Source organism: Meriones unguiculatus, chromosome 10 (assembly GCF_030254825.1).
Source record: "Meriones unguiculatus strain TT.TT164.6M chromosome 10, Bangor_MerUng_6.1, whole genome shotgun sequence".
NCBI classification, from domain to species: domain Eukaryota; kingdom Metazoa; phylum Chordata; class Mammalia; order Rodentia; family Muridae; genus Meriones; species Meriones unguiculatus.
In genome coordinates, this window is record NC_083358.1 from 108,927,311 (window position 1) to 108,941,397 (window position 14,087).

Here is a 14,087-nt window from a genome sequence, read left to right on the forward strand (position 1 = left end):
TCCGGCCCTAGTACCAAGGCCCCGTCAGCCTTGGCGTGGGATAGTTTTATTTCGCAAGTCAAGACTCAGATGCAGAAACGGCCCATCCACAAGCGACAGTTGCGCTTCTACGGCCCTTCGGTGCACAAAGGAAGGTAAACAGAACCCCATCCCGCAAGGGACACAGTCAAGGAGATGGAGGAGGCAGGGATTCATTCAGCACATATAGGTGTGACAACCATGGACCCGCTAGCGACTCCGGTTCCTTTCCCAGGGCGTCCCTGGATGAGGCAAACACACACTTGGAACGAGCGAATTTTGCTGCCCGGGCGTGTGGCCGCCCTCCCAGGCTTCTGCCGGGCCGTGGGCCTGTGGGTGCGCGGGGACCCGCTGGCCTCGGTGACGGAGCTCGGCAGCGCCCGCAGACGAATTTTCCCGGGATCCGGTTTCTGCTTGAGCCGGACTGTGCATCAACGAAACCGCGACCATCCTCGGAAACGCTGGCGAACTTTCCTTTCCGCGCTCGTTCCCCGGAGCCCACAGGCGGGAAGAAACAGAGCCGAAGAGATTTAAGTTTCATTTTGAGGATCTGGATATTCCGAGGAACTGTGGCATCACAATTTAGGAAAATAAAAAATAAAATAAATAATAGAAAATAAATAAAATAAATAATAAAATAAAATAAAACAAAATAAAATAAATAAATAATAAAATAAAATAAATAAAAAGGAAAGGCAAGGCAAGAGACTGTAAGGGGCCGGTAGGGGGCGGAGGAGAAGGAAAACAGGAAAATGACGCAGCGCCGAGCCAGGACGATGAAGGCGGGTTCCCGCGCGCGCGCGCGCTTTCAGTTCTCAACGTGGTCCGATGGTCTGGTATATGAGCGGCGGCCGCCGGGCCGGGCCGGCGTCATCACCCATCGCCATGTCCGGCCGCGGGAAGGGCGGGAAGGGCCTGGGCAAGGGCGGCGCCAAGCGCCACCGCAAGGTGCTGCGCGACAACATCCAGGGCATCACCAAGCCCGCGATCCGGCGCCTGGCCCGGCGCGGCGGCGTCAAGCGCATCTCGGGGCTCATCTACGAGGAGACCCGCGGGGTGCTGAAGGTGTTCCTGGAGAACGTGATCCGCGACGCCGTCACCTACACGGAGCACGCCAAGCGCAAGACCGTCACCGCCATGGACGTGGTCTACGCGCTCAAGCGCCAGGGCCGCACGCTCTACGGCTTCGGCGGCTGACGGCCCCGCCAACGGCCCTTCTCAGGGCCACCACGGGCTCCCGGGAGAGCTGGCGCTTCCACTCCGCGGAGCCGCGCGTCTGGACGGGGAGGGCGATGGCGCGTCCTCCACGAGTCTCCGAGGAGGCCCGCGCCGCCGGGGCAGGGCCTGCGGTCGGCGCGAGCTGGTCCCCCGGTGGCCGGGATGGCGGTGGGGAGACCCCGCAGTTTAGGCAAGGGTGCAGGGATCCGTGGGCTGGGATTGCAGCTCTGCAAGAACACGGCTGCAGCGCCATCCCAATGCCCTGCAACAGAGCCAGGCCGGGGTGGCGGCGCCGCAGGGAAGAATAGGGAGGCGTCCACGCTCGCTTCTGCCGGGTTCTGGTGGAAGCCTGAGCCACAAAGCCCCATCACAATGGAAGCCGTAAGCAGTGGACGCAGTCCTGGGACGCCTTTCGGGAAAGTGGCGTGTTGGGGCCTGCGTAGAGAAGGCTGGCGGAGCCGGGTGTGGTGCACGCCTGTAATCCCAGCAATCGGGGAGGCAGGAGCAAGCGCATCTCCGGGTTCAAGGCCAGCCCGGTCAAAGCGAGACCAGGACCGTGAAGGCCACGCAGAAAAAGCCTGTCTCAGGAAGGAGAAGAAAAAAACCCGAAAGTAATAATATAATAGTTAACTAAGTTGCAACACTATCTACACCACCCGTCAGTGCAGAAGGCGCTGTTCAATCTTAATAAAGCAAAAGTGAATCCTCACCATGGCTAGGAACACAGTAAGCCTCTTTCCATGCTCCACGGTTGTCCACCACCCTGATTTAGGTTGAACGTGTCGTAGGTTGTGGGTTTTATTTTTATTTTAGCCATTGCACATTAACCCCTTGGGTGAAATACTGTTTAATATCCGCACTCAGTTGCATGATCCCACATGAAAATTTGACCTCCAGCTCAAGAAGCTGGATTTTGCTGTAAATCACCTCAGGTACACTGTAAGGATCGTTGGAGCAATGTATTCGTACTGATCCACCTGTAACTGCCATCTTTAAAGGAAATACACTTCAGGTAGCTGCAGTTGTAAGGATCATGGCTGAGACCCTGTGATGCAGCCCAGCGGTGACATTTCACAAAACTAAGGCCCAATGTGGCAAGCAGAAATTGTCACTGGTAACAATCCAGGTTCAGAAGCGGCCTCACCACTGAGCCCTCACCCAGCACTCCAGGGAAAGGTGGCCTATTGGAGGACGCTGTAGTCCCTGACTGGCTCTTGCAGCAGATGGGGAAATTGCGGGGAATGCACCCCCCTCAGTTGAGTTTTTTACGTTGTACTAGCATTCACTTGTTTTTGTTAAAAGCAATGTATAACATCAGGGGACTCTGAGGGGATAGGATATAGGAGCTCTTTTATTGTTTTGATGACATATTTTTAAATTTTTAATTTAGTCGTTGATAATTTCATACCCGTATACAATGTATCTTGATCATATCCACACATCCCAGTTCCCCTACGACCACCCACCGGCCATCTCGTCTCCCTCCCAAGTTTATATCCTTTAATCATTTCTTTTTTACTTTGGGGGAGAAGCACAGAGCTTGAATAAGCTCTGATTGGTTAGCAAATGGTTCGGGGCAGGAGATCCTGGGAGGCTGGGTGTCCAGACAGGTGGCCTGTCGGGAGGCTGGACGGAATGCCAGATCCCTGTAGAGTGGGCGGCGTGTGAAGGAGCTAGCCTTGTCTGAGTTTGGAGAGGGAAATACTCCAGAGTAGCAGGGGAGCCCGGCAAGTGAAAATGAGATCCCTAGAGAGGCTGTGAGGCCTTTGGGGTGAGGCTGAGGGGTTCAGAGAGGCAGAGAAAGCCTCTCCGGGGGGTGGGGGAAAGGGACGGCTTCGGGATAAAAAGGAGCTTGGCCTACCTGGGAACCTAAGGAAGGGAGATCCTGGAGGACCCCCTCAGGCCTAGAGGGGAGGAAAGAGCAGGCCCTACCCGGCAGCTTGGGAAATGAGGGCTCAGAGGGTGGGCCTATGGGCTGGAAAGGCACGAACTGACCTGATTGAGAAGCTATGGGGAGCTTGGGGTGAAAAGGAGTGAGGCTATCTCTTAAGTAGTTCTGCAATTTAATTTGATGGTGATTCTTTTTGTTTCATTTTCTTTTTATTTCTGCATTCTAGTCTTCCTTTGCAGAATTTGGCAATATATGTGGGTGAGACATATTATGCCTGTTTCCGAACAAAAAACAAAAAAAACTGTTATTTTATTGGCCTTCATATTTTGAGGCTCTCAACAGCACCAAGTACTAGAGTGTGAAGCAGCTTAATAGAGGTGCTATCAAAGGAAGGGATCAAGACGGGACCTCTAGAAGCTGACCACAGAATGGTGAAGCCTCTAGCCTCCATCCAACCTAACCTGGACCTAGAATGTTTTCAGCCTCTGAGACGTACTGCTTAATAAGCTCGCTCTTTCTAGCTTTCTTAACTCTTGCTGGCTGGTTCAACTCAGCTGTTCTGGCTCAAACTCCTCTCCCAGCTGACTGATTCAATCTGGCTTTTCTCTAGGCCTCTGACTTGCTCTGCTTGGCCTCAAACTAACTCCATCAATCTGCTCTAATCTCCTGGCTCCTTCTCATTCTCTGGCTCATTCAGTCTTCAAAGCAGAAAACATTTCTAGGTTGAAGCCAGCGGTTCTGAGAGTGAGATTTCCAATCCGTCAGCATGGCTCACTGGAGCCTCACCACAGACCAGCTGACTTGGAAACCCTGGGTGTACGGCCCAGCAGTTTGTGGTTTAATGCTCAGGTGGTTCTGACACACACTTAACTACCATGGACCCAGGTGACAGGAGTTTCTGTTGTTACGGTGATGGTGCTGGGAGTCAATTCCAGGGCAATATATACCTCGGCAAGTTGCCCATCACTGACTGGTAGCCTTACCCCTGGCTTTTCTTTAAAAGTTGCACCCTGCATGCCATGTTATATTTTTGCTTTATTTGATGAAAAGCAACATTAGGACTGTGGACCTGCTTTTAAGTTAAAAAAAATGTAGAAAGAGACACAGTTACTTTATTTAAGCATTTAAGGCAAACAGAGGATGTAGAAATGAAAGGGTAAATGTTTGTTTTATTAAATCATACTGCTTTGTGATTTTAATAGTACAGTGTTGAATTTATAAACAGTGGGTACATTTTTTTTCTTCTCTAACATTTCCCAATGGTCTTTGTGTCATTATTATATGGTTTTGTAATCCCGGCTATCCTGGGATTCTATGTAGCCCAGTCTGGACTTGAACTCGGAGATCCGCCTGCCGCTGACCCTGGAGTGTCGAGATTAAGGACAGTGTACCACGTGCCCAGCTAGTGACCGCATTGCACGTCTTTTTATGGCTTCTTTTAGGTGGTCTGGATGATGACCTCTGCTCACTGCTTGTCAGTTTCTGAACTGTGCTAGCTATGTGCCGTCTATGAAGATGAAATTCTAGAATGGTCCTCAGGCATCACTCTGTACACATTTCTCTTCTTCTTTGCCGTCTCAGCCAGCTGTAATGGGAAGGGCCATGAAACCCTAGCAGACCCTAACTTCTCTCATTTCCGTCTCTCAGAGCATCCTCTAGAGATAGTGCAGAGGTTTGCAGGCGTTTCTGTGGCTCTACCCCCATTGCAGCCGTGTTTAAATAAGAATCCCACCAATTCATGGGGTTGCCCTGAACACCAGTCAGCGGTCTGACTTCTCCTCCCCAGGCTCTCTCCTGTGACTTGCTGTAGCATCCTCATGAACACCCAGGCTAGCCACTCTTGAGTCATATTTCCTTTCCCTGGAAACTCTTCACTTTATTGTAGCTATAAATATATTTCTTTGCTTGAGCCAAAAGCCCTGAGCTGACATTTATAGACTGTGACTAGCATACATTTGTATGGATACACAGAGAATCATTAGGAACAGCCACAAAAATTTAGCCACGGTTTGCACGTGTTGGTTTAGTTATCTTCCTCAAACGTTTCCGAGTTGTCTGAATTCCTCACAATATGCATGAGTGTATTTCCTCTCCAGATAATATGACCGATAGTCTGATGAGAGCAGCCATGGAAAATTCCAGTTTTTGTCAAAGTTAAACTTCCTCATTGTTAGTGTTCCTGAAAGTGCCTACGTTTCCAATAGGAATACTTTAAAGATCAAATAAAATCTAGGCAAAGCCAAGGCTGAGGCTGTGAAGTGACACAGAAACCAAAGGTGATGTTTACTGTCGATTTTATTTTCCCTTTGGGCTTCAGGATGTCTTCTCTAGTTTCCTGTCACCAGATGCTTAGGTAGAACAAATGTCCCCAAGGCCTGTCCTGGAGCTTTCCCTTGGGTCCTCAGCATTTCTGTCCCCGCAGGGTTCTCATCTGTAGCTCCTCTTTCAGAACCTGAGACCGCTGTTTTTACAGCAACAGCACCGTGCTAGACTGGTTGATTTTAATTGACACAACCTGTAGTCACTGGAGAGGAAGGACCGTCAGTTGAGAAAATGCCTCCATTAGATGGGGCTGTAGGGCATTTTCTTAATTACTGACTGATGTGGTGGGTGGAACCATTCCTGGGCTGGTGGTCCAAGGTTCTAAAAGGAAGCAGGCTGAGCAAGACAGGGGGAGCAAGCCAGTAAGCAGCACTTCTCCGTGGCCTCTGCATCAGCTCCTGCCTCCAGGTTCCTGCCCTGTTTGAGTTCCTATCTTGAGTAACTGTTATACGGAAGTAATGATTAAATCAGACCCTTTCCTCCCCAACTTGCTTTCGGTCATGGTGTTTCATCACAGCAATAGAAACGCTAATTACCACAAAGCTTTTTTCTCCCTTTCCCTCGTCCAGGTTCAGGCAAGCTTCTGCATGCCTCAGAGTCAGCAGTGGCTTCCGCCGCTTTCCTGATCTTGTCCTCAGCCCCTCACCTGCTATTGCCCTGAAGACTTTTGCCTCAGACTTCCTTTAGGCTCCTTTCACATCCCATTCTTCTACTTCATCTTCGTAGACAGTTTGATGCCTGTAGGGGAAAGCCACCTGGAGCGGTCTTTTTAAACTCTACTTCATTGGGGGTGTTGAGGCCTTCACCTCCCTTCCACCAACTCCCAACCTTAAGTAGGAGAGAGAACAGGTTAGTGGAGAGGGGGCCCAGATCCCTTTACTTCTCCTGGCTGTTCAGGGTCAAGGGGTTCTTTTAGGGCTCTTATACCCCTCTCTGTCAGCCGCAGACCCAGCTAGTAGGCTCCTCCACGCCGCTGTGTCCCGAAGTGTTTCTCTCCGTCTGTCTGCTCCAAACGGCCACACCGTCTCTAGTCTCTGCAAACTGCTCTACGCCACACACCAACAACAAACTCCACGGGACACCTCACGGTCTCTTTCTTGGCCTTCTATTTATACTAAGTCCTGGACCGCACCAGTCTCTGCAAGGCACCTGCAAGGCCAGCTGGCAAAGGTCACACCCCGAATGTGACAATTAACAGGTGTGGACAGGGTACAGCTCAACTAAAATCCCTCACTTAAAAGTGTATTTTCATAACATTCAAAGAAATCAGAACTTACACCACAGACTCCCCTTTTGCTTAAAACAACTACCTCCTATTTTTCCTCTGCTTTCTGCTGCCATTTTCTAATCTCCAGCCCTCGTACAAGGCAATTGCATGAAGGAGACCTTTGTGTCTCCTCTGTGTATTATGAAATGTGTGAATAGGATTGTTTTTAGTGTTAATCTCATTCTATCAATTTTTTTACTTTTATTTTTTGAGATAAGGCGTTTCTGTGTGGTCCAAGCTGGCCTGCTTTAGCTTCCAGAGCGCTGGGATTACAAAGGCGGGACTGTTTTTAAGGTACACTCTGCCTCTTGCCTACACCCTATACCTGGGGAAATTTGCATATTAAAACTTATTAGCCAATGTGATAGCATGAAGAAGAGGGGGAGGGATTTACAAGGTGTCATAGGCTTTCTGTTGCTGAGGACAAAATACCAAGCGGCTTGGGAAGGAGAGAATTTCTTCTCACAGCCTGTAGTCTGTCATTCTGTTCATGCTGATGCCATCTATAACCCAAAAAACCTTTTTAAAAAGTACATTTTTATCCTGTGTGTTTATTCATGCTGTGGTGCCATGAAGGGCTCAGCTTGCTAAAGCTGGTCTTCTCTTCCCACCACGTGGGTCTGGGGGATGGGACTCAGGTCAGCAGGCGTGGAGGAAAGTGTGTTTTGCCACCACACCCCCTGGGCAGCCCAGTTTATTACCACATGTGAAGCTCTGTCTTTCGTGTTTAATGTGAGCTGTAATTATCGTGACTCTTGCCTGGCTCTAGCTTCCTAGCATGTGGTAGCAGCCTAAGGAAACGGGGGGCAGTATCATCCAGAAATTTTTATTTCATGAAACAGACTGGGATTGAAAATATCACTTTGTGTCATTTGTTTCCCCTTCAGAGCTATATGAATATGAATGTTTTGCTGTAGTTTTAAGTCAGCGGAAATCAGTTATGGCTGATTCCAAGCTGCACTAAGATTCCGTAGGTCATGTGATAGTTCATGTCTTGCTCTCTGAAACAGTGAGTCCATACAAAAGAGCAAAACACAAAACCTCATTGGCTGCATAGGCATAATTTCTGTACGTGCTCAATGACAATAAAAGAGTCCTCCCCCCTCAGACCAGGTGAGACCAAATAAGGAGTGAAAGGCCAGCCGGGCATTGCTCAGGAAGGGCAGGCTCGCTCAGGTTTAGAGCAGCGTCTAGAAATTGGTCATCTGCTTCAAAATATCCACCAATTATTCTAGTATCAGTTCTTTTTCCATGACAGCTGTAATTCCGGCTTATAATAATACTTTTGCTAGTTATGTGAAACCGAAACAGGAGCCACCCTGCTGTTCAGGAGCTACATTGTCACACACTGCTCCATATCTTACCAGAATAAGTTTGTTTCCCAAGCCTAATGTATGTAGCAAACTGTGTTTTCCAACTCCAGCTGAACTTGTAACCCCAGGATGAATACCCACCCCTTCTGCCTTGATAAACTCCTGCACCTGTGAGACACGATTGCCCTTTGGCCTACACAAATGTGTCTTCCCCAGTACCTTGAAGGCCCCCCTTCCAGTTAAGGTATCCCTGCACATGTCTACCAGGCAGGCAGCCTAGAGCCCTGAGCCCCTCCTTCTTCTGTCCAACATTTCTATCAACCATAACCCTTCCACATAAAAGGATCTCTAAAAGCCAGTGAGCGGCCGCTCTCTGAAAACCCAGCCTAGGCTGAGGCATCCGCCTGGCCAGTCCCTTGTGCATAAAGCGTGTTTAATCAGACAGTCATGGAAATAGTTTTTTTTTCCCCCTCAGGTCTAAGAGTCTTCGTTGTCAGGCTGATGAGGTTTGGAATAACCTGGGAGACACGCTTCTAAGGTGTTTGTGAGGGTTTCTAGACGAGCTTAACTGAGGAAAGACCCACCTCTGAATGTAGGCGGCGCCATCGTCGGACTGGGCATCAGACCAGTAAAAAGTGAGCGGAGCACCAACGGTCTGTTTCTTGACTATGGTAATGCGCTCAACTGCCCCCGACTCTCCCTACCATTCCCCGTCACCATAGCCCTTCTGGGTTCTATTTTTTTTTTTGAGATGGAGTCTATGTTGTTCTGGATGTCTTCGAATTCTTGGCTGATACTTTGTGGAGGTCCCATCCTGAGCTCCACCCATAGCTCAAAGAAATCCTCTCACTGGGGCTGACTCCTTAGAGATACAAAAAGAGAGGCCTTTCCATTGGCCATCGGCCCTCAGAGGGTGCTTATGGGGTCAGGGGTGCTAGTGGGGGTACAGTCCGCTGAATTCTTATTTATTTTTACTAAAAGCTAAAAGTGGAGCAAAGGGCACTTTAGGCTTCTCAGACATTTGCTTATGAACAGTTTTCTGCTCTTCTGATTTGGGATCTGCCCCAAGGACCTCAAAAATTCTTCCAGAATTCCAGCCGTGACCTGCCCTTGCTCTGTAACTGCAAAGCCTACAAGAGATCCTGCTCCTTGAACCCAACAGCACTGCATAAAGCAAAGATGGATCAGGCAAACCAGTAAACCATTTCTGCCTGCTCTGAGCTTGGATGGTAATGCTGTGAGGAAGATTGGAATATTCCCTAGCCTCAGCATGGTAGAGAATGAGTGAGGGATTAGAGAGCGGAGGAGAGGAGGACTCAGGGAGGGAAAGGACAGACCTGTAGGGGTAGATCTTGAAGAGTGAGGGAGTCTCTGGAAAGGGAGGGTGTTTTGGACAGAAAACGTGTGAAGACATTTGGGAACTGCAGGTGCTGTGTGGTGCAGAACGGATTTCTCCGGCTGTGAGAGGGTCTAAACCCAGGAAGCAACAGAAACGCTTGGAACTAGATATGTATTAAATTTTTGTTGGGATTAAAAAATATTTGCTGTGGCTCAAAGGATGGCTCAGCAGTTAGAAGCACTGGCCGCTCTTGCAGAGTACCCGGGTTCAATTCCCAGCACCCATCTATAACTCCATGCATCTATAACTCCAGTTCCAGGGGATCAGTCTGCCTCTCTTTGCCTCCTCAGGCACCAGGTAGACACATGGTACATATACATACATGCAAAACATTCATACATATAAATCTAAATTTTGGATTTTTAAAGGATGCTCCTCCTAGACTGTTAACTTAAAGGGAGTTACCTCTGTAGCGGTCAGCCGTATGCAGGTCATGTGGTCTCCCTCTACACGTGCACAGTCTGTCCCATCAGCCCAGTAATTAAATCTGAACCCAATAGGTTTCACCTGATAGATGATTTAGGCACAAGGTATTAAATACTGACATTTAAGCCCTGTTAAATTTGATGGTAGACATAACCTCCAAAGCAAAAAACAAACCTTGCAAGACGACCGCTAAAGCCCAACTGTGTCACAAGCCGAGGTTCTAGTCCTACGAATAGCGCAGGTTAGCGTGAACACTTACCTGCAAAGGGAAGCCCAGGTCGTCTGCTTACCACCAGGCTGCGATCTGACCGCCCAGTCATTTCACTAGCCAGATGCGGATGTCGACCACTGGGAGGCAAAAACCAAAGGAAGGAGGGGAAACGTGAGACTTGGACGTTATCCAAACATAGAGTGCTGGAGCTCGCATGAGGGATTTAGGGAAAGCTAGGAGCATTAAACACTGCATGCATTCCGGTGCTAATCTCCTGAGCGGCGATAGCCACAACCCAAAACCTGAGAAAAAAGAACAGGGCGCTTAACTGAAGGGCGACGATCGGCCGCCCCAGAGCAAGGCAGGTGAACAGCTCCTTCCGGGCGCTGTGGTGGCTCTGAAAAGAGCCTTTGGGGGGGACGGTGGCGAGGCGGAGCGCTCAGGCCCGCTCCCCGCGGATGCGGCGGGCCAACTGGATGTCCTTGGGCATGATGGTGACGCGCTTGGCGTGGATGGCGCACAGGTTGGTGTCCTCGAAGAGGCCCACCAGGTAGGCCTCGCTCGCCTCCTGCAGCGCCATGACGGCCGAGCTCTGGAAGCGCAGGTCGGTCTTGAAGTCCTGCGCGATCTCGCGCACCAGGCGCTGGAACGGCAGCTTGCGGATCAGCAGCTCGGTGGACTTCTGGTAGCGCCGGATCTCGCGCAGCGCCACGGTGCCGGGCCGGTAGCGGTGCGGCTTCTTGACGCCGCCCGTGGCGGGCGCGCTCTTGCGGGCCGCCTTGGTGGCCAGCTGCTTGCGCGGGGCCTTGCCGCCGGTGGACTTGCGGGCCGTCTGCTTCGTGCGAGCCATGGCGCGGACGGACCTACACCACCGCGCGGGGAACGGCGAGCTGCTCGCCGCCGCGGACGCCCGTCTTTATAGGCGCCGCCTCCCCGCCCGCCGCGGGGCGGAGACGCCGCTTGAAAGGCCCGCGCTGCCCGGCCATTGGCCCGGGCCGGCCCGCCCCGCCGACTCCCCGCCGCTCGGGGGTCGTGGGCGGCTCCGCTCGGCCCGAGAGCCACGCGCGCCCCCGGCCGCCGTCCACAGCCGCGGGGCAGAGCCGAGCGATCATGTCGCACCGTACCGGCCGCCCACGCCCGGGCGGGTCCCGGAGAGCCGGCCGCGCCTTCGCTGTGGGTACGTCCCCTCCCCTCCCGGCAGAGGGGCGGTGCCGGGGAGGGCGGGCTGGAGGAGGGGACACATGCGCGCGGCTACCGTGTGTGTGGAATCGACACCAGTGCTTAGGACGGGACACGCCCGCTCAGAGGCGGGGACAACGCGGGACCTACGGGACACTACAGGGCCGAGGGGACGGGCCGCCAAAGGCCACACCAGACAGGCTCTACGGTGCCACAACTCTTTATTGGAAACAGTGGGTGGCTCTGAAAAGAGCCGTTTAGGTAGAGGACGCGGACGGGCCGAGCAGCCGCTCACTTGCCCTTCGCCTTGTGGTGGCTCTCGGTCTTCTTGGGCAGCAGCACGGCCTGGATGTTGGGCAGGACGCCGCCCTGCGCGATCGTCACTTTGCCCAGCAGCTTGTTCAGCTCCTCGTCGTTGCGGATGGCCAGCTGCAGGTGGCGCGGGATGATGCGCGTCTTCTTGTTGTCGCGCGCCGCGTTGCCCGCCAGCTCCAGGATCTCGGCCGTCAGGTACTCCAGCACGGCCGCCATGTACACCGGCGCGCCCGCGCCCACGCGCTCCGCGTAGTTGCCCTTGCGCAGCAGCCGGTGCACGCGCCCCACCGGGAACTGCAGGCCGGCGCGCGACGACCGCGACTTGGCCTTGGCGCGGGCCTTGCCTCCTTGCTTGCCGCGCCCGGACATCGCCAACACAACACTCGCACAGACGCTTCCGACCTGGAAACTGCGCGCTGCCGGCGACGCCTCACCCTTTTATAGGCAGAACCCCGATTGTCCTCCCGACCTTCCTATTGGCTCGCGCCAGCCTGACGTCGTGGCCAATGGGAGCGCGCGCACACAATCCGCTCATTTACATAAACCCGGCTCCCTGGCCTGAGCTTTGTGGGAGATTCTAATGTGTGTCAGTGAGAACCGATAGATTAGAGGTTGGAATGGGAGCGCAGTCGTAATAATAGGCAGAGTGTCTCATGTTACACAGTGAGATAAGGTCGTGGGGGCAGGAGAGTAAATCTTGTGGAGAAGTAGGCAAGAGTGGGGGCCCCAGGATTTTGGCTTGAACAGTTTTCTGGGTAGACAGTTATTAGGATGGGATGCGGAGAAGTATTGTAATTTGAGAAACTGAGGGTATCAAGCATTCTGATTAAAATTTTTAAGGTGACGTTCTTACGGACATACAGAGTCACACATCTGAGGGATGAATCTAGGGTTTAGCGAACACCACACAACCCTGCCTTATTCACGGGAATGGTATCACCTTAAAGTATTTTATTAATCTGTATGCATTTCTCTTGAGGTCTGTCCCTCTAAAGGATGTTTTTGACAGCGTTGATTAAATTCTCTCTCCCTTTTCTTATTAGTACGGCATGTCTCGGGAAGCAGCCCCTCCCACTAAGCCCTTACGGTTGACCTTACTGGTTTAAAAATTGTCCCAGCCCCCTGACACAGACATCTGTATCACTTTTACCATTTCAAAATAAAACAAACATGAAAGGAACCGTGTAGACTGTTATTTGGGGGAAAGCAACTTTTTTTTTTTTTTAAGCATCAGAAAGGTGACTTCGTCTGCTGTGAAGTCAGATAATAGGCAGGAGGGGCCGGGGTTTCTTTTTCTGTGGCTGAGTCATTCTGAGGAGGGGAACTTGAGTTTATTTGGCTCACAGTCCCAGGTTTCAGTCTACCGTGGCAGGGAAGGCACAGCAGCAGGAGCTTGGACTAGTCACAGGAGCTCAATTTCCCCTACTCTCTACAAAGTCCCCTTCTCAGGGAACCGTGCTGTCCACAGCAGTCTTCCCACGTCAGTGATCAAAATCTAAGTGTTCCCTTTGTGCCTGGCTAGAGGCCCATCTCTTCAGGTGATTCTCGGTCCCCTCAACCTGAGACGAGCAGTTGCCGGAAGACACACCGAATCAGAACTGATCCCCTCGCAGTTCAGCCAATGTTGGGGTCCTCCTGTAACTCCAAACATGCAATTAAGATGGCTTGTCTGATATGTTCTTGCTTAGTTTGAGCCTTGAGAGTGTGGAGAATAATGTCCTGGAATGAAGGAAGTGTGGACCTTTGTGTGTGCTAACCTGCACGCGCATCCATCAGAGCGAAACCGGTGCCTTCAGAGGCCAGAAGAGCTGGAGTGACAGGTGGTTGTCAGTCCCCACAAAGCACTGGGCACTAAACAAACCCAGGTCCTCTACAAGAGCAGCAAGTGCCGTCCCCCCAGCCCTCTCAGAGCCCCGAACTTTTGTAGTGACTGGTGTTACACAGGTCAAATGGGTTGATGAGGAAAAAGAGAGACTTCAGAGTACACATTGGGGCCAAATTCAGCATTTGATTAGGGCCAAAGATTATTACCACTCTAGAAAGGTTTGAATGTTTTGGTTTTCTGACTCAGGGTCTCTGGACCAGGCTGGCCTCCAACTCACAGAGATGAGTGAGGCAGAGGCACCTGCCTCCGCCTCCCTGAGTGCTGGGATTACAGGCGTAATCCACCGCACCCAGCTATATTTGAAATTCTTTTAACCAAAAATTTTGTTTTAAATTTCAATAGATTTTTTTTTTTTTTAGCAGTTTTTAAAGACTGCCATAGTAAGGCAACCACATTGTTTTCTCCTAGTATACAGGCCAGAAGTCAGCAATCAGCGAGACAGGGCTCCTTTCCTTGCTGAAGGGTGCTCTTTACCTTTCTGTACCAGAAGCCGGGATGTTTCTGACTTGTGGGAGCATAACTCCAATCTATCTCAGTCTTATCCCAGCCTGCCTCGCCCTCCTCCCCTGGCATGCTTTAAATTCTATCGACAATTTCATGCAGTGTGTATTGTGTTTTGATCATAGTCACCTGCCATTATCCC

The 14,087-nt window shown here is 51.4% G+C and overlaps 3 protein-coding genes across 3 annotated transcripts; 1 reads left to right on the top strand and 2 right to left on the bottom strand.

Moving 5' to 3' along the window:
• The first annotated feature begins 898 nt into the window (after nucleotides 1–898).
• LOC110556672 (histone H4) lies at nucleotides 899–4,316 on the top strand. Its single transcript, XM_021650552.2, has one exon. It carries the CDS (start codon nucleotides 904–906, stop codon nucleotides 1,213–1,215), a length of 312 nt encoding a protein of 103 aa, XP_021506227.1. The 5' UTR covers nucleotides 899–903; the 3' UTR covers nucleotides 1,216–4,316.
• A 40-nt stretch (nucleotides 4,317–4,356) lies between these two features.
• LOC110556668 (histone H3) lies at nucleotides 4,357–11,031 on the bottom strand. Its single transcript, XM_060393063.1, has 2 exons — nucleotides 10,114–11,031; nucleotides 4,357–6,277 (listed from the first exon to the last, which is right to left on the bottom strand). The coding sequence occupies exon 1, from the start codon at nucleotides 10,913–10,915 to the stop codon at nucleotides 10,505–10,507; it is 411 nt and encodes a 136-aa protein (XP_060249046.1). The 5' UTR covers nucleotides 10,916–11,031; the 3' UTR covers nucleotides 4,357–6,277; nucleotides 10,114–10,504.
• Nucleotides 11,032–11,448: 417 nt separating this feature from the next.
• On the bottom strand, nucleotides 11,449–11,985 carry LOC132656980 (histone H2A type 2-A). The gene has a single exon (XM_060393064.1). It carries the CDS (start codon nucleotides 11,926–11,928, stop codon nucleotides 11,536–11,538), a length of 393 nt encoding a protein of 130 aa, XP_060249047.1. The 5' UTR covers nucleotides 11,929–11,985; the 3' UTR covers nucleotides 11,449–11,535.
• Between the last annotated feature and the right edge of the window lie 2,102 nt (nucleotides 11,986–14,087).